At 41.6% G+C, this 22,818-nt stretch overlaps 1 protein-coding gene across 1 annotated transcript in view; it reads left to right on the plus strand.

The window, feature by feature from the left end:
• The window catches only part of LOC126106752 (ATP synthase F(0) complex subunit B2, mitochondrial-like), a 32,638-nt gene extending 11,609 nt beyond the window's left edge, over positions 1-21,029 (plus strand). The window contains exons 3-5 of the mRNA XM_049913124.1: positions 13,423-13,586; positions 20,379-20,478; positions 21,019-21,029. Coding sequence (XP_049769081.1) covers positions 13,423-13,586; positions 20,379-20,478; positions 21,019-21,029 — 275 coding nt within the window. The remainder of the gene's footprint in view (positions 1-13,422; positions 13,587-20,378; positions 20,479-21,018) is intronic.
• The last annotated feature ends 1,789 nt before the right edge of the window (positions 21,030-22,818 follow it).

A 22,818-nucleotide genomic window follows, 5' to 3' on the forward strand; every position in this document is an offset into this window, starting at 1 on the left:
ACTGCAACCTTCCTGACAGGAAATCACGAATCCAGTCGCACAACTGAGACGATACCCCATAGGTATTCTTTAGTGCTCTCCAAACAGAAATGCGTGAAACGCCAGTGTGAAATGCGACTTCAGAAGTGCTGACTTTATCGTGCGGAGATGAACCTGCTGAAGTCTTCATTTCTTCCTGAACTCTCTGAGCAGCAGTAGCACTCGTGCGTAGTCACCCGCTACAGAGCCAATTGTCTAAACAACCCGTGGCGACATTTGTCACAGGACTTTATTTTGAACTGGTCCTTAAAGCCCAACAGTACTGTCCGGCCACCGTGTCATCTTCAGCTCTCAGGCGTCACCAGATGCGGGCAAGGTGGGGTATGTGGTTAGTGCTTGTCAGTTTTTGTGAATGGTGTCACTACTTCTCAAACGAGCAGCTCTTCACTTGGCCACACAAGGGCTGAGCGTACTCTGCTAGCGAACAGCACTCGGCAGACCTGGACAGTAACCCATCCGAGTGCTAGCCAAGCCCAATAGCACTTAACTTCAGCAGTCTATGGGAACAGGTGTTACAACTATGGCAAGATCATTGGCTCACATGACCTTTACCTATTCACATACCCTTCTTATAGTGATAGGATCCTAAAGCTGTAGTAGCAGGTTCTCCATTCTGATTGTAAAGCTTCACTAACAGTACTTTTTTTGGTAAAGTCTACATGACACCATTGCTGTTGCATCAGACTGCCTCTCTCACTGCAGCTCATTTCATACGTGATTCTCATACAGTGTCACTGATGTGCTGCTTGCCAGTTCCATCTGTTGGCCAGTTTTTGCACTTGTTTTTGGTTTCAATAAAACCTCATGTCATTCCAGGCATGTGTGTCAAGTTTTACCTCTCTACCACATTATTCCATTAATTAGTGTATTTTCGAATGTTAACAGACTTTTGGGTTACCTGCACTGCCACACAGAGAGAGCTTGACTGTTGCCCTGGCTGGCATATACTCCAGATCTGTCACCAACTGAAAACATCAGCTTGGGGGGGGGGGGGCGGAGGGTGCCAACAAGCTGGCACACTGGCATTCGTCAGCCACCACGATACATGAATTGTAACATGGAGGTGAATTAGTATGGAATAACTTGGTCATATCTGTCATCTCTGCTGTTTGACTTGATGCTGAGCTGGTTGGAGCTGTTGTTGCTGTTGATGTTGGTAGCTCTGTGTTCTAAATATTGCTTTGTGTACACCCACAAATCATCTGCAAATTTATTATTTTTTGGAGTTAGTGCCCCACAGGTCATAAGCATTTGAAAAATGTCATATTTCAACAGCTGAGAACTTCTCATAAATACAAACAATCTTGAAACTTTCTGGCAGATGAAAACTGTGTGCCGGACCGAGACTCAAACTCGGGACCTTTGCCTTTCACGGGCAAGTGCTCTACCAACTGAGCTACCCGAGCACGACTCACATCCCATCCTCACAGTTTTACTTCTGCCAGTGCATCGTCTCCTACCTCCCAAACTTTACAGAAGCTCTCCTGCAAACCTTCTGTAAAGTTTGTAAGGTAGGAGATGATGCACTGGCAGAAGTAAAACTGTGAGGATGGGGTGTGAGTCGTGATTGGGTAGCTCAGTTGGTAGAGCACTTGCCCGCGAAAGGCAAAGGTCCCGAGTTCAAGTCTCAGTCCGGCACACAGTTTGAATCTGTCAGAAAGTTTCATATCAGTGCACACTCCGCTGCAGAGTGAAAATCTCATTCTACAAACAATCTTGCTGGAGGAATATCTGCAACTGAGCGTTATAGCAGAGGTTGAAAACAATGCTTCAGCTATAAGATTTTTTTATTTTTATTTTTCAGTACTCAAACATGACCGATTTTGGGCTATTACATGCCCAGCATCATGTGTTATACCTTTTTTGCTATGACCCCAAGTGTCGCGATGGACAAGTACAGCACATGGTGTATCACCAGCGATACACCACATCCTGTACCCATCCATCACGGTGCTTGGGGTCCTAGCACAAAGTTATAACAACTGATGATGGGCATGTAATAGCCCAAAACCGGTCATCTGTAAGTACTGAAAAATAAAAGGAACCTTACAACTGGAGCAGTATTTTTAACCTCTGCCCATAGACAGTATTTTATTTGTACCTTGTTCTGATTTTCACATCCTTTTCAGGGGGCATCAGATTGCATAGAGCCCATCATATGTCTTATTAATTGTCACCTACCATTACAATTGGTTCCACAGTCCCATAGATTTGAGCACGTAAAAAGTAAGGAGGTTGCTCACTACCATTTGTCGATAGAGTAATGTATGTGTCCAAAAATTGTGAATCGACGAAGAGAAAGTCAGGAATTTAAATTATGATTCTCAGAAATCTAAGGCAATGATATGTTGAACCAAGGTGTGTGAAGGAGTGGAAATTGTTGTATATGAAGAACAGTCTAACAGTTTCCAACCACCCATAGCCACTTGTGGTTTCTTTTTGTTTCCTTGCATCACCTCTGTCCTAAAGGAAACATTTTTAGGGAATGGAAAACTTGCAAGTGACTGTGTCAAGGACCACAAACTGTGTCGCTATTGACATCCACTGCTGTTATGAACATTGGCAGGAATGTCACATGTTGTAATGTTACAGAAGTTGTGTGGGTGGTGTGCTCAGAAATGTCTGTGCCAATTGCAAGGCTGGTAAGGCGAAATTTAAAAGGTCACATTTGCATAAGCAGTGACTGACATTGAGGTTTCACTGTAGCTTTGAAATGACGAGAGATGGTGAGGAGCTGAGTTACTGATCAGTTTTCCCCCACAGTAACAGGTAGACATTAGGTAGCACGAGCTGCCTCATGTTCACTCAGAGCATGAACTCAATAGTCATGCAAGCTAAAATTACAATCTACACAGCCATTTACACTACATTCAATCTACATAGCTCAAAAGATGCATCTCTAAGGGAGAAGTACAGCAATATAAACCACTTAATTCTGTGTATCTCATCAGACAGACAGTAGCTTATAAGTTTTTAAGATTAACTGCTGCTAAACACACAAAGCTACAAAGCCTTGTGATATCTTAAACTGAAGATGTCTACAAGAGCTGCAGCAAAACCCCAGTTAACTGTACTCAGGTCAACTGAAACCCGTTCTAGAGGAGACTTTGTTGAGTTGCAGTCGATGAGGAGAGATCCCCACCCAACTCACCATTCTAAAGAAAGCTACACTGCCAACGGTAGTGCATTTTAGTGATTGTTTCTTTCTGTTGTGTGTGTATTTTTGCACTACGCTATAAAGAATGAAGCATAGTATACAGTATATTAATGTACTGTAATCCTAAAACTGTAATTTTAATGTAATGTTCCCTTCCTCACATTGTTGAATGTGCCGTCCCCCTCCGTGCTGTTACCTCCCTTTTGCGTTTTCGTGTTATGCGTCAATGGGAAGAGGAGTGGCTGGCAGTCGGTGAAAATAAGCTGCGCCTGGTCGAGGCCACCACACGGTCATGGCGCACGTCCTGCCAGTAGTGCAGGTGGGTTGAGGTTCTCCTCACTCGCCTCCGCATCGGGCACAGTCCCTTAACGCACGTTTTTTTACTCCGACAGGAGGACCCCCCAATCTGCAGTGCTTGTGGCGCCCAGATTACTGTCCGCCACATTTTACTTGACTGTCTTTTATTCTCTGACCAGAGGGCGGTGGTTTCCTTGCCACCGGATTTGCCCTCTATTTTGCAAGACGACGCAACGAGTGTGGTTAAGGTCTTACGGTTTTGTGTCCTGTCCAATTTGTTGCCTCGGATTTTAGGGAGAGGATTTTAATGTGCTGCTGGGTGACTGGCTCACCCAGGTTTTAGGTAAGAGGTCCGCCAGTCACGATTACCTACTTGTTTCACTTTGATTTCTGTTCTCTTTTCCTTGTGTTTATTTTCCTTTTTTAGTGTGTTTCTTCCCCTCTTGTTTTGCCTCTGTATGTGAGGATTTGGAACTGCGTCAGGTCTGTGTCTTTTAGCCGTTCTCCTTGTTCACTGTCCGTCTTCGACCCTTCACCGCATGTGTTCCTGTTTCTATGCATTTGGGCACTGATGACCGTGCTGTTTACCACCCGAAAACCTCAAACCACACAACATGAGAGTGCAGTACAATATACTGTAGTATATATTAGAATTTTTTAGCTTCACCAAAAAAATTGTTATCCGAAATACATTCCCCTCCTCTGTTTGGGTTAACTGGTGTTGTGCTGTGTTATTGTATTAAAGTATAAAATTAGTTGGTCATAGGTTATGGCCATATGAGCTGGAGTCACACTGCCTGACATAAAAAAAGTGAGGCACCCAGAAGAGGAGGAGGAAATGAACTAAAAACTAATCTCCATCCGAACAGGCCTCGGAAGGCCCAACAGTATCGATCAGCCGCCATGTCATCCTCAGCCTGCAGGCGTCACTGGATGCGGGTGCGGGTATGGAGGGGCATGTGGTGAGCAAACCACTCTCCTGGCCACATGTCAGTTTATGAGACCAGAGCCCTTACATCTCAATCAAGTAGCTCCTCAGTTTGGCTCAAAAGGCCTGAGGGCACACTGCTTGCCAACAGTGCTCGGCTGACTGAATGGTCACCCATCCAACTGCTAGCCCAGCTCGACAGTGCTTATCTTCGGTGATCTGACAGGAACCGGTGTTACTCCTGCGGCAAGGCCGTTGGCGAGGAGGAAATGAAATAAAACTTCATTGGTTGAGAGGGTATGAAATGTTATTTCAGTGATTACAAAATCAAAGTCACATTTCCGAAGAACTTGGCAGCATGGGCCCACTTACTGGTCTGACGTTGTACCCTCTTTGGCCTGTATGTCTGCACTGATTCCATTGGGGAGAGTGTCATAAAGCCACTGCATCCTTTCCTGAGAAGTTGGCCCACAACTGCTGTAACTGTTCCTTGATAACCTGCACACTGGCACTAAAACGGAGTTGGTGCCCGAGCACGTTCTACCGAGGACATCCCTGCAGATCTTGCTGGCCTCTGGAGCACCACAACATCGTGCAGTTGGTTCATAGAGAAAAGTGCCATGTATGTGGATAGTCGAAAAATCGCACCACAATACTGTCGCATGAGAGGTAACATGTAAGGATGCAGGATGTTCGTGAAATTATGTTGCGCTGTCAGAGTTCCCGCATTTGGGCTACGAGAGTTCCCTCGATCGCTACCAGCTGTAACTTGAAGTCATACTTAATGGTCCCAGACCGAGATTAACACTGTAATGCCTCTCCCAAACGTCGGAGAATGGGACCCCACCGTAATATCTGACTGTGGTCATCTGGAATAGTGTAGAACTGCAGTTCATCACTAAGCACAGTGCGACACCATTTGTCAGCAGGCCTTGCTTCCCCGTCAAAGCACCACTCCACATACAGCCATTTTTATTGTGGTGCTAATGACACCAGACGCATATGGCAGTGATTACCTACCCCGGCTGCTACTACTCACCGACCGATGGTGCGGGATTACACAGAATTTTGCAGGGGGTCCATTACTTGTTCTCAGGTGGCAGGTGCAGATGGGAGGGTGTTATGATGTGCTTGGTGCACAATTCAGTGATCCTCCTCATGGTCATACAGTGTAAGCTTTTACAGCTGGTACTGACATCCGTTGAAACTTCCGGGCTATTAGGCCGTGGTCAGTGTATAAAACTTTCTCCTAATGTTTCCTCTCCGACTGCAGGAGACTCAGATGTAAAATGGCAAACTGGTGTTTTACCTCTGAAGATAAATATTAGGAGAAACTCTTAGACATCGACCACAGCCTAATAGCCCTCAAGTTTTAAGCGATTTCTCCCTGTAGTGGTCAGATGTGATTGACCGGAACCTTGATGATGAGTATGCTTGCCTACATGTTCCCTTGCGTTCCAGCATAAGGCCACTCAATATTGCGTGATTTGAGCAGCTGGCCAAATGGAAACCCACAGTGATACCCCTTTTGGAATCTGTTGAGTACTGATAATGCTGCCTCAGATGAATACACGGCATCTGAACTGCTTCACATCAGTCACTCAGCGTCTGTTACTGTTCACACCCATTATATACACTACCGGGTCTCGTAACAACACTAAACATGATAATCAGTTTATGATAGTATAATGTAATTGGATAGATAAGACATCTACTCACAAAGCAGCAGCGGGAGAACACACATACAAAAAATGTTTTACTTACACAAGCTTTCGGAGCCAGCGACTCCTGTGATTAATCAATGATTGATACAAAATGATACAAGAACTATTAGATGAGTGATGTCACCACATAGCCCTGTTTGTCTGAGTAGCTTAAGTAGGAGAGAGAGGTAGCTTGGGAAAGATTGAAAAGGAAGGCAGGTCACTCGGACCACAGAATGAGAAAGGCCCAACTGTAGAGTGGACTAATGTCACTTCTCTCATCCCCAGCACAAGAAATTATTAGTCCTGAAAGCTAGAATAGCGTATGTACTGATGTGTGTGCCTATTGTCAGTACAGAAATTTTGTCTCACAATGTATTAGAATACAAATAATTCAGAAGTAAAGGTAACAACCCTCTGAACAGTAGAAACATTGAGTCATCAACAGGCATATATGCAAGACTGAAAACTTTACTAGATTTCATGTGAATCATTTTTTAAGATAGAGTGCGTGCACACACACACACACACACTCTTGTACGACTACATTGTGCTGGCTGAATACCCAAGCCAGTACAATGTAGCCATATAGGGGTGAGCATGTGAGGGACAGCAGGGGGAATGTATGTGTGTGTACCCTAACTTAAAAGGTAGTGAAGCTTTCAGTCTTATGTCCCTGAGCTACCCAACTGTTTGGTGAGTTGTTACCTCTACTCCTAAAATGATGTAGCTTCTGCCAGAGTTATCCATACTACACCTACATCACAGCTGAGAAGCTGGCACACAATCTCCCATTGATCTTGCCTAGTAAAGCAGCTCAGAGACAGCTTTACTTTTACTTGTAGTAACTACTTGCTGACAGGAAATTAAAAAAAATGTGTGAAATATAATCAATGAGAAAATACCAGGTAGTTATAGTTAAAGTGCATTTCCTCACAGAGGAGAAAACCTTGATAGGTATTCTAGTGCATTAATGTGAAACAGATTTACGCTGGAAAAATTAGTTCCAGTTTTGGCTGCCAGGTGCAAATCTAACACTGCGGATGAAAGAAATATACATAGAAATTTTGTCATATGTAATGGATTAAGAACAGGTCATGAGCAGAAAAAGTCAAACAAGTGAGAAATGGATAATGTTGATTTTATTATTAACCACCACTTACAAAATTGATTCGTATGAACACCGGAGACATCATCAAGATGCTGTACAGCACCAGATTTGCACCTGTGGGCAAAATTGGAACTAATTTTTCTAGCATAAATCGGTTCTGCATTAATGCATTGGCATATATTCCTACCTCCATGAGTAGCTGAACTTTAATTATAACCACCTAGTGGCACGACACAACAAGGAAGTGAGGAAGAAGATCAATCCAGAATGAGATTTTCACTCTTTAAAACTGTATGCCGGACTGAGACTCAAACTCGGGACCTTTGCCTTTCACGGGCAAGTACTCCAACAAGGTTTGCAGAAGAGCTTCTGTGAAGTCTGGAAGGTAGGAGATGAGGTACTGGCAGAATTGAAGCTGTGAAGGTGGGTCGTGAGTTGTCTTTGGGTAGCTCAGTTGGTAGAGCACTTGCCCGTGAAAGGCAAAGGTCCCGAGTTTGAGTCTCGGTGTGGCACACAGTTTTAATCTGTCAGGAAGTTTCAAGAAGATCAGTGTCTGAAACATTTGATTGTTGGAGGAGGAGTAAGAAATGGGAAGAGCCATTAAGTGTAGGTTCACCAAATCTGCTTCTACATACGAGGGTGAGTCAAATGAAAACCTTAAATATTTTTTAAAATATTATTTATTGTGGAGAAGTGGTACAAAGCTGTATCACTTTTCAACATAATCACCCCCATGCTCAATGCAAGTCCTCCGGCACTTACAAAGTGCATAAATTCCTTCAGAAAAAAAATTCATTTGGTAGTCCGCGCAACCACTTATGCACCGCGTGGCGTACCTCTTCATCAGAACGGAACTTCTTTCCTCCCATTGCATCTTTGAGTTGTCCAAACTTATGGAAATCACTTGGGGCAAGGTCTGGTGAATATGGTGAATGAGGAAGACACTCAGAATGCAGGCCTGTGATTGTTGCAACTGTTGTACAGGCAGTGTGGGGTCTTGCATTGTCATGTTGCAAAAGGACACCTGCTGACAGCAGTCCATGTTGCTTTGATTTGATTGCAGGCCGCAGATGATTTTTTAGAAGATCTGTGTATGATGCACTGGTGACAGTGGTCCCTCTGGGCATGTAATGCTCCAAAATGACGCCTTTTTTGTCCCAAAAGAGAGTCAGCATAACCTTCCCTGCTGATGGTTCTGTTCGAAACTTCTTTGGTTTTGGTGATGAGGAATGGTGCCAATCCTTGCTCACTCTCTTCGTTTCCGGTTGGTGGAAGTGACCCAGGTTTGTCCCCAGTAACGATTCTTGCAAGGAAGCCATCACCTTCTCGTTCAAAGCGCCAAAGAAGTTCTTCACAAGCATTAACACATCGTTCTCACATTTCAGGAGTCAGCTACTGTGGCACCCATCTTGCAGACACTTTGTGAAACTGGAGCACATAATGCACAATGTGGTGTGCTGACCCATGACTAATCTGTAAACATGCTTCAATGTCATTCAGTGTCACTCAGTAGATTTTCTTCACTATGGCTTCAACTACTGCAATGTTCTGTGGAGTCTCAACTCATGCCTGACCTGGACGAGGAGCATCTTCCACTGAAGTCACACCATTTGCAAACTTCCTACTCCATCGGTAGACTTGCTGCTGTGACAAACATGCATCACTGTACTGAACCTTCATTCGTTAATGAATTTCATATGTTTCACACCTTTGCTACGCTAAAACCGAATAACAGAACGCTTTTCTTCCCTAGTGCAAGTCGTAGGTGGGGTGGCCATTTTTATACTGATACTGCGACGGTATGTTTGCATCCGGACTGTGCTGCCACCTACAGGCCATTCTGCATGCTGTTTGTAGTACACTTACCAACTTACAGGATAATGATGTGAAATTTCGATTTGTTATTACAAATTTAAGGTTTCCATTTGATTCACCCTCGTACATACTCTTGAAACCACTGTTAAGTTCACGACAGAGAACACTTAGCAGTATACTATATGCTAGAATTTCTTCTCGTTCCAACTGTGTTGGGAGTTCTTGAAGAATGACTGCAGAAATGGCTTTGCACATGCTGTAAGTAATCTAATCTGGTCTTCCCTGTCCCTGTGGGAGTTGATACTAGGGATCGTCAATGTATTTCTATATTATTCTCCCAATACTGCTTCTTGAAATTATGTGAATAGTTTGTGTAGAATAACTGCAGCCTATCTTGAGGCATGTGTCAGTTCAGATTTTTCAGCATTTCCAAGGTGTCCTCCTATGAGTCTAGAAAACCTGTGAGAATTTGTGCTGCCCTTCCTGATATACATGGGGATAATGTTTAAAATCCCTCAAAGTTATGTAAATTATGCTGAGACAAGTAATTTGGGACACATGTCAGGAAATGACAAATGTTGAACGTGTTACGTCACTACATGATGTACCTCACCATAAGCAGCAGTTGAGCCTGTCAATCAGTCACACCTGATCATCCTGACCCAAGTCAAGTGTTCACATTGGTGTGGCTCCTTGCCTACATGTGTGACTCTAGCACGTGGGGCTGAGGGTTAAAGTCTTTCATCTGGCAGGAAGTATTTTTTTTTTTCATTGCATTAGGTAATTATGTGTTTACATCAAGGTAAGATTTATTGTTTTATTAATCAGTCTTACAGTCTTCACTGGTTTATTGCAAAGTGCAGTACAACAAAAACGTACTGTGTTGCATCACAAGTAAATAAGTACAAGCTTACAAATTGTGTTGTTACCAGTCAATAACCTGCATTTTCTTTACTAAAAAGACTATGTAAACAAAAAAGAAGGGACAAGAGGAAAGAAACACAGAATAGTAAGAGCTTTTGCTTGGTTACATCTTGCGATGTCTCATGTTCAACATTTGTCATCCACTTTTGGGGCATTTACTGACATTTGCGGCCCCATGTGTCTTGTATTAAATTAGTTGTCTTAGTGTTGTCTATGTTGCTTTGGAGGTTTTTAAATGTTAATAATAATCACCTTGTATATTTAATGTCCGCTGCTAGTTGTATTTGGTATTGTATTAAATTAGTTGTCTTAGTGTTGTGTATGTTGCTTTGGAGGTTTTTAAATGTTGATAATAATCACCTTGTATATTTAATGTCCGCTGCTAGTTGTATTTGGTATGGACCCCACTTGAGCAATATTGTTCCATGGTACGCATAAGTGATTTGTAGTGAGCAAACAACAACATTGTCTGTCATAGAAAACAGGTTGCCAAATTACATCCATATTTACACAGAGGGCTCCAAGGCACTTGAAGGAAAAGGATATGATTTCTACTGCACATTAAAAAAGACTATGGGGTGGTATGCTATATCTAATGAAGCATCCATTTATAGTGCTGAAAATTAATAATTTGCAGAGCAGTTGCCTATGGAATAAGGAAAGAATTTCAGAAAGTTTAAGAGGCTCTAAATGTGCTTTCCATAGGATAGAAACGACCATCCCAGATTATATACAAGATGTACAGATGTCATCTTGTGGATCAGAGGACATACAGCCATCATTGAAAATAAAGTAGCTGACATGTATGCTACAGAAAGTTTAGCTATAGCACATTCCAAGGAATTAGACTTCCCTGTAGTGATTTTATATGGAAAATATACTGACAAACACAGGAAGAATGGAGCAGTGAGGCAACAATTACTCAAAGGAACTAAGGAAGGTTTTATATGCGTTTTCAATAGGAACTGCTGAGGAAATTGTGGTTTAATTGAATCAGCGCGAGTGAATGGCACCAGAGCTCACCTTTATAAAGTTATCGATTCAACAACATGCAGCCATGACAGTGATGAAGAAGCTGACTTAAATAACACAGTATTGGCAAGTACCAAATATTGGACACAGCACCGAGCGGGGTGGCGCAGTGGTTAGACACTGGACTCGCATTCGGGAGGATGACGGTTCAATCCCGCGTCCGGCCATCCTGATTTAGGTTTTCCGTGATTTCCCTAAATCACTCCAGGCAAATGCCGGGATGGTTCCTCTGAAAGGGCACGGCCGACTTCCTTCCCAATCCTTCCCTAATCCGATGAGACCGATGACCACGCTGTCTGGTCTCCTTCCCCAAACCAACAACAAACATTGGACACAGCAAATGTAACTATGTAGGTTGGAACTTAAATAGTGGCAACACTGCTGTGGAGACACTATGCAATGGAATCTACTATTGTTACTGATAGCACACATTGTCAACATACCTACCTTACCTCTGAGCAAATGGATTCGCCCGTCCCATGTCACCGGCATGTGCACAATCAAAGGAAACATTGTCACTTGTGAGCGAGCGGTCTAACGTAACGGTGTCACTATGTTTTCAAAACAGGAACAATGGAGTTGGATCAAGGTTGAATGTGCCAGAGGTTGTACAGCATGACAGTGTCATCATGGTCTTCAAGAGGCATGCAGGGAATTGGCATTGCTGCACAGAACAGTGGCACATTGCGTAAAAGCCTTCAACGAAGGCCGGCAAACTGTGGCAGACATGCACTGGGCAGGTCATCCTAGCATCTCTCAAGAAGACGTGCATGCTGCATTACTGGACAATGATCGATGCCATACGATTCGTGATCTTGCCCACGAAACCGAATTAGCGCATATGACTGTGCTTTGCGTTGTGAAGGAATGCCTGGGCATGCGAAAAATTGCATCACGATGGGTTCTGCATGACTTGACGGGAATGCATAAATGGATGCATTACAACACTGCTCAGACGCACTTAGAGTGCTACGAGCGCAATGGAGAGGCTTTCTTATGCCATATCATAACACTGGATGAGACATGGTTCACATCGTACAAGCCAAAACTGAAACGCCAGTCCAACAAATGGCATCATTATGAGTCGCCACGAAAATCGAAAGTGCGTTAGAGGCCCAGTGTGGTGAAAGTTATGGTGATTCTCGTGTACGACTGTGATGGTGTTATCCTAATGCATTACGTTCCTCCACAGTAGACCATCAGTGCACAGTATTACTGTTCGTTTTTGGAACATCACCTTCGACCAGCTTTTTGAAAGAAGTGGCGACACTTTCTGCGCAACCCACCCATCATTTTGCACTGTACCATCCACCATTCTCCCCTGACTTAAGTCTTTGATTTGATTCTGAAGATGAAGGAACTACTTCATGGCATTCGCTTCAGAACTGTTCCAGAGATTCGACAGGCTGTAGACTGCTCCATTCGCACCATCAACAGAACAGGCTCTGCTGACGGTGTAATACGCCTTCCACATTGCTGGCAATGGGTTCAACACAATGCTGGTGACTACTTTGAAGGACAGTAACAGAAGCAAACATGTAACTCTTTTGTATCGGTTGTGAATAAATAGCTGCCACTATTTAAGTTCCAACCCTCGTACATTGAAAGTTGAACCAGCTGCAGGTTTCATTGCCGACGTCCGTTACTGTCCTATTTCGTACAAATGATATAAGGATTTACACACATTACAGGAATATATGTGAAGTCACAGACATCAATATTTAGATACATTTGTCTCAAATGGTTATGTATGGGTGTCACATTAATGTATAACTTCAGTTTTTTTAATGGATAGAGTATATCAGAATATGTAACCAGTAAACTATGAAAATGTACCTGATGTTTAAACAAATTAAACACAGTAGCTGGTTAGCCTAATTGGTGAATATCACGTAAGATCAAATAAATAAATAAAAAGTGATGTTTAAGAAGTCTTCTTACTAGACTGACTGCAATTTCCCAGTATACTACTAATGAACTGATGTCTATTACCTACTTTACGGTGACTCAGCCCGAGCCTATGTGATCCTTTCATTTTTTATCCCCACAGTTTGTTACAACCATCTGTGTGTGTGAGTTGGCTGCTTTCAATTCTGACTTACTAACACTGCAGCCACAGGGTACTGCTTTTCTGCACTTTGTAAGGGACACAAATGAGAAGAATTTAATATTCTTCTCCTCACAACATAATATAAAATCTGTGGAAAATAGTTTTAAATGTTTGATTAGACTGCATCATAATTCTGTTGAGTATAGTTCCCATTATGTGATGTTCTCCCCTGTGTGTCGCTTTTTCCTGTGCTTCGTATGATAAGATATCTGTGTACGTATGTTAAAAGTGTGTTTTGTAGCATACAAAATACCTGACTTTAGTTTAATCCTGGCTGTTTTGCTAATAAATATGTCTTTGTGGCAGGACCATATGTGTTCGGAACAACTGTGTCATCGTATCTTCTCTCCAAGGAAATATATGTTCTTGAGCACAACTATTACAATGGAATTTCAGTGGCAATTCTTTGTGTGATGGCAGTGAAGAAGCTTGGGCCCATGCTGTCTGTTTATCTGGACGAACAAGTAGATGTAAGTGAGGGCTGGCTGCCTACTGTCCCTTTCCTTCTCTTCTCTTCTCTCTCTCTCTCTCTCTCTCTCTCTCTCTCTCTCTATGCAAAGTGAAGTTCCCTGCTCACATCTGTCTGTATGTTTTGGGTAACCTCAGGAACTGCTGTAGGGATTTTGATCTGGTTTTGACTAACTAGAGGAAGATCGTGTATATAATTTTATAAATCTTTTGTGGAAATTGACTGAATTCTGATGAAATGAAGTTCACCCAGCTGTGAAAATGATGGGAGTGCCATCTAGCAATAAAACTGCCACAATTCAACACAACAGCAAAGCCTGAGCACTGAATGGGTAGTGCAGTGGTTAGCACACTGGACTCACATTCAAGAAGACGGCAGTTCAAACCTGTGTCTGGCAGTCCTGTTTTAGATTTTCCTTGAGTTTTGAAAATCGCTTCAGGCAAATGCCGGGATGTTTCCTTTGAAAGGGCATGGCCGATTTCCTTCCCCATTCTTCCCTAATCTGAACTTGTGCTCTATCTCAAATGACCTCATTGTCAGCGGGATGTTAAACGCTAATCTTCTCCTCCTTGTCCTCCTCAGACCTTGAACAGAATCCGAGTCGGGACTGGTGGTCTTCCTGTACAGCATGTGCCTGGAAACTAAAAGGTCTTGGGATCAAATCCTGGTGGACCACAGATGTTTCACTGTCTTTTAATCTAGCATTAGCCCTCATTGATGTGGACATTCTTCAGAAGCAGAATGTGGTTTGTATTCCATGTTAAACTGTAGGTGTCAAGGTGTCAATTTCAAGAATAGAATCATAGTCAGGCTTGGTGGTGTAGTGGTAAAAAACGTGTGCACGGTAATGGGAACATTGTGGGACCACGAATTCTTTTATCTTTCTTTTTAACCTGGCACTCAGCTCTCAGTGATATGGAGATTTGCCACAAATGAAACATGTTTTGGGTTTCACGTTAAACTGTAGGTTTTCCTGATTGAATAACTGGCTAGGGAGATGCATTTTGCCAAAGTGATGTCCAGTTGAAACACCTAGAACAAGACACTGAGTCACACATTTTTCTGTCTGATGTTTTAAGGCTGCTCTCAGGAACAGGAACTACCGTACAGGGTTTGATACACGCGGAGCAGTGGTGCGACCACTCCATTGAAAAATGAGCAGCTGCGGAGCCTTTGTAGTGAGGCTTACATTGTTGACAGGTTGCAGTCGGGTAGTCTGCTCATGCTTTTAGATGCTGCAGTACACCAGCAAGTGGGATGTGCTGCCTGAATCATTTAATTTATGTGAAAGTGATGCTATTCAGTTATCTAATATGTTCTCTGATTTTTAATCATAACTCTACACCCTGCCCCTTAAACAAAATTACCACTATGCCAGGCAAGTCATCCAGTCATAGATACTTAGTGCTACCTGTACGGAGATTTTGGGGGTGGGGGGGGGGGGGGTCACTGGTAACTTCTAAAGATAAGAAAATTATACATTATGAAATCCTCTGTGGTTGATTACATGTTCAGTAAAATACCTCTGAGTTGTTCTCAGTAATATGTACTTCCATCATAAAAAATGTAATTTAGCATGAAGTTAGGGCAATTTTCTAGAGAGATTGATACAAGTCTTTTATAAATCTCTTAATTGAGAAAGGTCACAGAAGAGGCATCAACAAATACAACCCCTTCTATTAAATGTATTGTTTTCTGTTATTTGTTTATGTATTTATTTTTCTTGAGAAAAGTAGAGTTCTGTCTTGGTAAGAATACACTCAGTATATTACACTTTCAATTTCAGTTGTTGTGGTCTTCAGTCCAAAGACAGATTTGATGCAGCTCTTTGCAGTAGTCTTTTCTGAACAAGCAGCTTCCTCTCTGCATAACTACCTCAACCTATAGTCATATGAATATAATAGAGGGAAACATTCCACGTGGGAAAAATATATCTAAAAACAAAGATGATGCAACTTACCAAACGAAAGCGTAGGCATGTTGATAGACACACAAACACACACACAAAATTCAGGCTTTCGCAACCAACGGTTGCTTCATCAGGAAATTTTGTGTGTGTGTTTGTGTTTGTTTGTGTGTCTATCAACATGCCAACGCTTTCGTTTGGTAAGTAACATCATCTTTGTTTTTAGATATATTCAACCTATAGTCAAGATGATACAAGAAAATCTGTGACAGCTCACAGCACTGTTGCCAGCTTTCAGCCGTGAAGCATTCACGGCTGCAGATGAAACCAGTAGCTGCCTACAGAACTGTGACAACACTGACACATTACCGTAGGGGGGTTTACAGAATTGCGTTACATTATTGGGTGAAATAGTTGCTTGAAGGTGTCATGCCTAGCCCACTGCAACAGTTAGGGATCACTCATTTTACTAAGATTTGTAGCTCCTCTTTTCATTCTTCTGTGTTTGCGATTTAAAAACTGGGTTGTTTTGGAAATCAGCCTTATGAAAACACAATTAGTTATTTTTATATTTACCCAGACATGTTTCGACACCAGTGTGTCATCTTCTGTGGGTCAAATTTTTATTTCTGTAAAGTACAATATCACATTTGTAATAATTTAACTGCTGTAGGCCTAAGAAATACAATATTTGGAATTTGCTTCATTTTGTTTAAACAGTCAACTTAAAATTACATTGCTAACTGTACTGTATTATTATCCATCAGTTTAAGTGCTCGTTTTTATCGTTTTTTTTTTTTTTTTTTTTTACAGCATGTCATCTGCAAAGTAGCCATAAAGAAAATTATTGCGTATTTGTGGAGAGCTGTTTCGAGGGTAACCTCTACCACTTGAATCTGCTTGCTGTACTCAAGACTTGATATCTCTCTACAATTTTTAGTGGCCTGTAGACATCCCTTGGACCTTCACAGCCTAACATGGAGCTCACATTTGTACTCTAGCTCATCAAAGAATTTCTTTTGAAAGCTATCAAAGTGTTCATTTAGTTTTGTGTGTTGTGTGTTTCTGTTGCTGAAACTATGTTTCATTTGAGCTCCTCGCCAGACTGTGAAGGCCCAAGAGCTATCAGGCACCATGTCATCCTCTTTTTTGTGGCACCATCCACATGAGGTATGGAGGGGAATGTGGTTAGCACGCTTCTCTCTTGACTGTTTGGCATACTTTCCAGACCATGGAGCTGATACTATTTAGTCAAGTAGTTCCTCAATTGGCATCACGAGGCTGAGTTCACCCTGTGGCAGTCCTCCCACCGAGGAAAGATCCTTGGCAGTACCGGGAATCGAACATGGGTCCTCCGCATGACAGCCATCCACACTGAACATGCAGCTACGGAGGTGGAATATTAAACTGATAGTTCAGTTATATTCATACCTGTCAAAATCTGTCTTCTTTGGAATTGGAATTATTACATTCATCTAGAATTCTGCAGTTATGTTGCCTGTTTCACGAGGTGGAATAATTTTGTTGGTGGTGGCTCTCCTGAGGATCTCCATAATTCTGAGAGGATGTTGTCTATTGCAGGAGCCTTGTTTTGCCTTAGGTCTTTCAGTACTCTGTCCAATTCTTTTTGCAGTATTCTATCTCTCATCTTATCTTTATCTACTTCTGCTCTTTCTATGATTTTGTCTTCAAGGTTGTTTCCCTTTATAGACCATTTAGACATTCCTTACATCTCCCAGCATTCCCTTCTTTGCTTAGTACAGGCTCGTCATCTGAGCTGTTAATATTTGTGCACGCACTTCTGTTTTCTCATAAGGCCTTTTTAATTTTTCTATAGGTAGCATCTATCTGCCCCTTATTTATCCATGCTGCAAGGTTACAGTGTGAAAAATGTCGAGTTGTACCATGATTCGGAATCCACGTTAAACTGTATAAACCCCTATAACTGGCTGGTAAGTCAGTTCAAAGACAAGATGAAGGCAATGACATACCACCTCCAACAGGACCATATCTAATAAAGCATTGTGGGGTTTAAAACGGTTTTCGGATTGATGACTGCTTTACTAAGGTTACAATCTACACAATTGATGTCAGATGCTTCCTTTCATTTTTTCTTGTATATCCATTTTCTTCTGCATTTTATTATCGATCTTATATGGGTGCTGCTTGACTGTCAAAAAACATGCACATCAAAGATTTACTTTTGGTAGTATAATAAGAATTGTTAAGGCTTTCGTGGCCACTTGTTGACAAACTGCCTATTGGCTTCTGTCTCGGGTTCTTCGACCGACGTTCATCTAATGATTTTTCTGACGTTTCGCCAGCACGAGTGGCTGGCATTGTCAAAGCTTCAACCTCCAGTGCCGGTGGTGAACTGGAGGCGAGGTCGCGGCCGCAGACTATATGTACCTGGCGCGCCAATGTCCCAGGGCTTCTCCGCGGTCATTTCCGGTGCGGTTCTCCTCTTGCTACCTGCGACGGTCGTTCGCTGCAGTACGGGAAGCCAGGATCCGAGAAACACGCAAACAGTTTCAACAAGAAAGAGGAAAGACTTAAGGTAAACGGATCCTGGCTTCCCGTACTGCAGCGAATAACCGTCGCAGGTAGCAAGAGGAGAACTGCACCAGAAATGACCGCGGAGAAGCCCTCGGACGTTGGCGCGCCAGGTACATATAGTCTGCGGCCGCGAGCTCGCCTCCAGTTCACCACCGGCAATGGAGGTTGAAGCTTTGACAATGCCAGCCACTCGTGCTGGCGAAACGTCAGAAAAATCATTAGATGAACGTCGGCCGAAGAACCCGAGACAGAAGCCAATAGGCAGTTTGTCAGTATAATAAGAACTTTAAATGTGGGAGTGGGGCTGTAAGAGCATATATTGATGCAGTCATATTTTTCTCCTTTCATGTAATGAGAGCATATGCAAACAGATGAAGGCCCATCCTTGCACCACTGCCAAGAAGCAACCAGTCCATTTTTCTAACTACAGATGACTGGTGGGTAACGTAGACAGCCGAAAGCCACAATGTTTAGAAAGAATTGAATCACCAAAAGCTTGACCACTATCTGTGATTGACACCTAATTAACCTTTGCACAGACTGTGTAATTTTATTTAATATAAGATAGTTACTCACCATAAAGTTGACACATTGAGTTGCAGACAGGCACAATGAAAAGACTGTTACACATTTAGCTTTTGGCCGAAGCCTGAGTCAGAAAGGAAACACAAACATATTCACACAAGCAAGCATGCCTCATGCGCACATGACTGCTGTCTCCACCTGCTCCATATGGCATCTGATTCTAAACAGGGCAGGCAGAGGTAGTGGTTGTGTGTGCATGAGGTTTGCTGGCTTTTGTGAATGTATCTCTGTGTGTGTGTTTGTTTCCTTTCTCAAGAAAGCTGTGGCCAAAAGCTCAGTGTGTAACAGTCCTTTCTTTGTAACTGTCTGCAGCTCAGTGTGCCATCTTTATGGTGAGCAGCAATGTGTCCTTTTCATAACATTTTTGATATTCTATTTGATATCAGACATGTTGTAACTAGCTCTCTCTTGTTTGTATGCTGTACCTGTTAAGAGATCTCTTTATTGTATTTATTGACTGAACTTAATCCTTATAAAATTGTATACAGTGAACTTTGCAAGAGAAAAAAAAATCTCTAGTGTTTATTAGAAACTAATTTTCATTGTAATGAATAGGGGAGAAGAACATGTAAATGAGGAGTTTCATTATAGGGGTTATGCAAGGTAGCATGTTAGGACCAGAACATGTAAATGAGGAGTTTCATTATAGGGGTTATGCAGGGTAGCATATTAGGACCAATACTATTCCTGATATACATTAATGACTTTCCCAGTAGTGATACTCATGGTGATAAATTCTCGTCGCTGATGACAGCAGTATTATAGTCACTGAGAAAACAAGAGAACTCCTTGCAGAGAAAGCAAATGAAACTCTCAAGGAAGTTTATGATTTGTCAATAAGCAATAAAGTGACATTGAACACAGAGAAAACTAATGCCATGGATTTCAGTTTGAAGAGGGAAAATGACAATGTTAAATTAAATGTTGATGGCACCTCTATAGACTGTGTAACAAATGCAAAATTTCTAAGAATGAATACTGAATTCTCAGTTGAAGTGGTGTGAATACCCAAAGGTACTTGCAAACAGAATGTCATCAGCATATTATGCCCTTAGAATCCTATCATCAGTGTGTAACAATCAGTGTCTTTTAGTTACATACTATTCATATGTACACTCAGTTCTTAGCTACAGCATTCTTTTTTGGGGAACAAACTCACAAAATATGAACATAATTTTCAAACTCCAGAAAAGAACCATAAGAATAATAACCAAAAATAATAGTCGAGCTCATTGTAAAGATCTGTTCAAAACGCTGGGGTTTTTAACTGCTCCGTGTGAACACATTTACCAGTCAGTTGTACACATCAAAAATAACATTGGTTATTACTGTACAAACAGCTCTGTCCATGACCATGGAACAAGAGCTAGACTCAACTTACATTTAGCAAGAAACAATAAACATAAAACTCAAAACATCATTTTATACCAAGGAATAAAACTTTACAATAAATTACCAAAAGCGATTAAAGAAATTGCAAAAATACACTTACTTAAAATGACAGCTAAAAAGTACCTGTTATGCAATACATTTTATATGTTAAAGCATTACTTAGATAAAACAGAGCAGGGATTTGGTAAAAAAAAGTTGTACAAATTAATAATAATAATGATTATAAAACATCCAATATCCCACATAATACCTTCACACTATACTTTTTTCCTTTTCTGGAAAAACTTACCCCCAAGCTATGCATAGCACAATACTAACACCTCTTCCTCTTTCTGAGCTCACCATCTCACTCAGTTTTTCAGGATAACAAATGGGAAGTTGCAGTACAGAAAATGGCCCAGAGATCACCAGTGCAGGTGTCTTTGTGTGTGTAGTGAGAGAAGTGTTATGAAACAATGTGTGTATAGTGTGTGCAGTGACTGATAGTGAGATATGAGTGAACAGTGTGGCATTGCATTCTCTAATAAGTTATTTGTAAAAGAAGTGTTGTATACCAGGAGTAAATCTAATGACTGTCTCTAACTAGAAGTCTGTAAATGTATGTCTATACGAATTAGCTTATTTTAAATTGGTCTAAACTTGTAAATACTTTGACATGTCCTATATCCTTGTAAAAAGAGATCTATGGATGAATAATGCTACTACTGCTACTACTACTACTACTACTACTACTACTACAACTACAACTACTATTATAGTTACTTTAATTGTAATTAAAAACTATTTTCATTTTTACTTGGAGTAGAAATTAATTTATTCTTTGAGACCATTAACTTGTTGCAAGTAATTATTCATGCATTAACGTGACTAAATCACTCTGCACATGTTTGTTATTGACATACAGAAAGATGAAAAAACAGTTCAAAGATATCAACAAGTTGCTGTAGCCAGCTTGATGAAAGGCAGGTCTGCTGATATTTTCTGTTAATTTCAGTGATGTTTTGACAAACTAAGCTGGTGAACTTCTGCATCAAGACAAAAGGTACATAAACTTTTTTTTTTTCTTTTCACGAGTATCCATCTAAGACTCAGTGTTGGTATGTCTAATGCATGCTAAGCACTTGATTTAAGGTGCTCACTACATTATTGTATTGAGGCATTTATAAGAATATGTTCATTACAATATGTTTGCACATTTGTAAGTTGGTTGCCATGGCAACAGGTATCAGTACAGACATTTCTGTTAATTTCTTCATAATACTAAATAGTGGAAAATCCTGGGTGGACTAACAGCAATATGGAAAAAATCAAACAATGGAAAATCCAGGATGGAATGTAACAATGTTGTGAAAAGGAAAGTTGCTACTCACCATATAGCAGAGATGCTGAGTCACAGATAGGCACAACAAAAAGACTGTCACAAATATAGCTTTCATGCAGTAAGGCCTTCGTCAAAATTGACAACAAACACACACGTACACACTCACGCAAACACAACTCACACAGGACTGCATTCTCAGGCAACTTGGCCACACTGCGAGTAGCAGCACCAGTGTATGAAGGGAGTGGCGACTGGGTGGAGGTTGGGGCAGGGAGGGGGAGGGATAGTAGGGTAAGGGTGGTGGATAGTGACGTGCTATTGGGGACGAGGTGAAAAGAGGGAGGGCAGCTATGTGCAGTCGGGAGGTTAGACGGTGGCCAGTGGGGAGAGGGGGGGGGGGGGGGGCGAATAGTGGAAATGAGGAGTAGTAGTAGTAGTATGGTATTCTGCCTTACGGCAGGTCTTGTCATGGGTTAAGCCTCTTCCACTTTTGTCTGTCCATAGCCAGTCTTTTTGCTTCTGAATATTTGTCTCCTTTGATACTGTCCAGCATTTGATATCTTCTTTTTCATCTTCCCCCTTTTCCCTCCACCATTCCTTCTATTCTTTCCTTCAGTAAACAGTCCCTCCTCAATGTCCAATCCAGTTCTGTTTTCTCTTTCTGATGACTTTCTCCGATTCTTCGTAAAACTTCTTCAGTCCTTACTCGGTTTACCCATTTCACTTTTTCCATTCTTCTCCATATCCACATCTCTAGTGCCTCCAGTCATCTTTCATCTTCCTTCCTCAACGTCCAGGTCTCCGCACCATACAGTGCAATGCTCCAGATGTAACATTTGGGGGGTCTTTTCCTCAGATCTTTGTTTAGTGGTCCACAAAGTAATTTCTGTTTCCTTTTGAATCTTTCTTTTGCCATTGCAATTCTTTTCCTAATTTCTGTTGAGCTATACATTCATCCATTATTACACTTCCCAAGTAATTGAAGTTATTCACTTGCTCTATTTCAACTCCCTCTATTTTCATATGGCATTTTCTCCCCTTTCCTCCAATTATCATGCTTTTCATTTTCTTGTTGTTAATCTTCATTCCATATTCTTCTAATTTTGTGTTTAGATCATCTAACATTTGTTTCATCTCTCTTGCACTGTCTGCCATCACAACCACATCATCTGCATATCTTATACACTCCATCTCCGCCCCGCTATACAAACTCCTCTCCTTCCATCAAAACTTTCATTAATAATTTCCTGCAGATAGATATTGAACAGTGTTGGTGATAAACAACAACCTTGTCTTACACCTCTTCCCAGTTCAGTTTCTTCACTCATCACACCTCCTATTCTTACTTTTGCTCTCTGGTTCAAATATAAATTTCTAATTAGCCATCTATCCCTCCAGTCAACTCAATGTTTTCTTAGGATTTACATCAGTTTGTCCCATCTGACACAGTCAAAAGCCTTCTCAGGATCAATG

This window comes from Schistocerca cancellata, chromosome 10 (assembly GCF_023864275.1).
Source record: "Schistocerca cancellata isolate TAMUIC-IGC-003103 chromosome 10, iqSchCanc2.1, whole genome shotgun sequence".
Classification (NCBI taxonomy): Eukaryota; Metazoa; Arthropoda; class Insecta; order Orthoptera; family Acrididae; genus Schistocerca; species Schistocerca cancellata.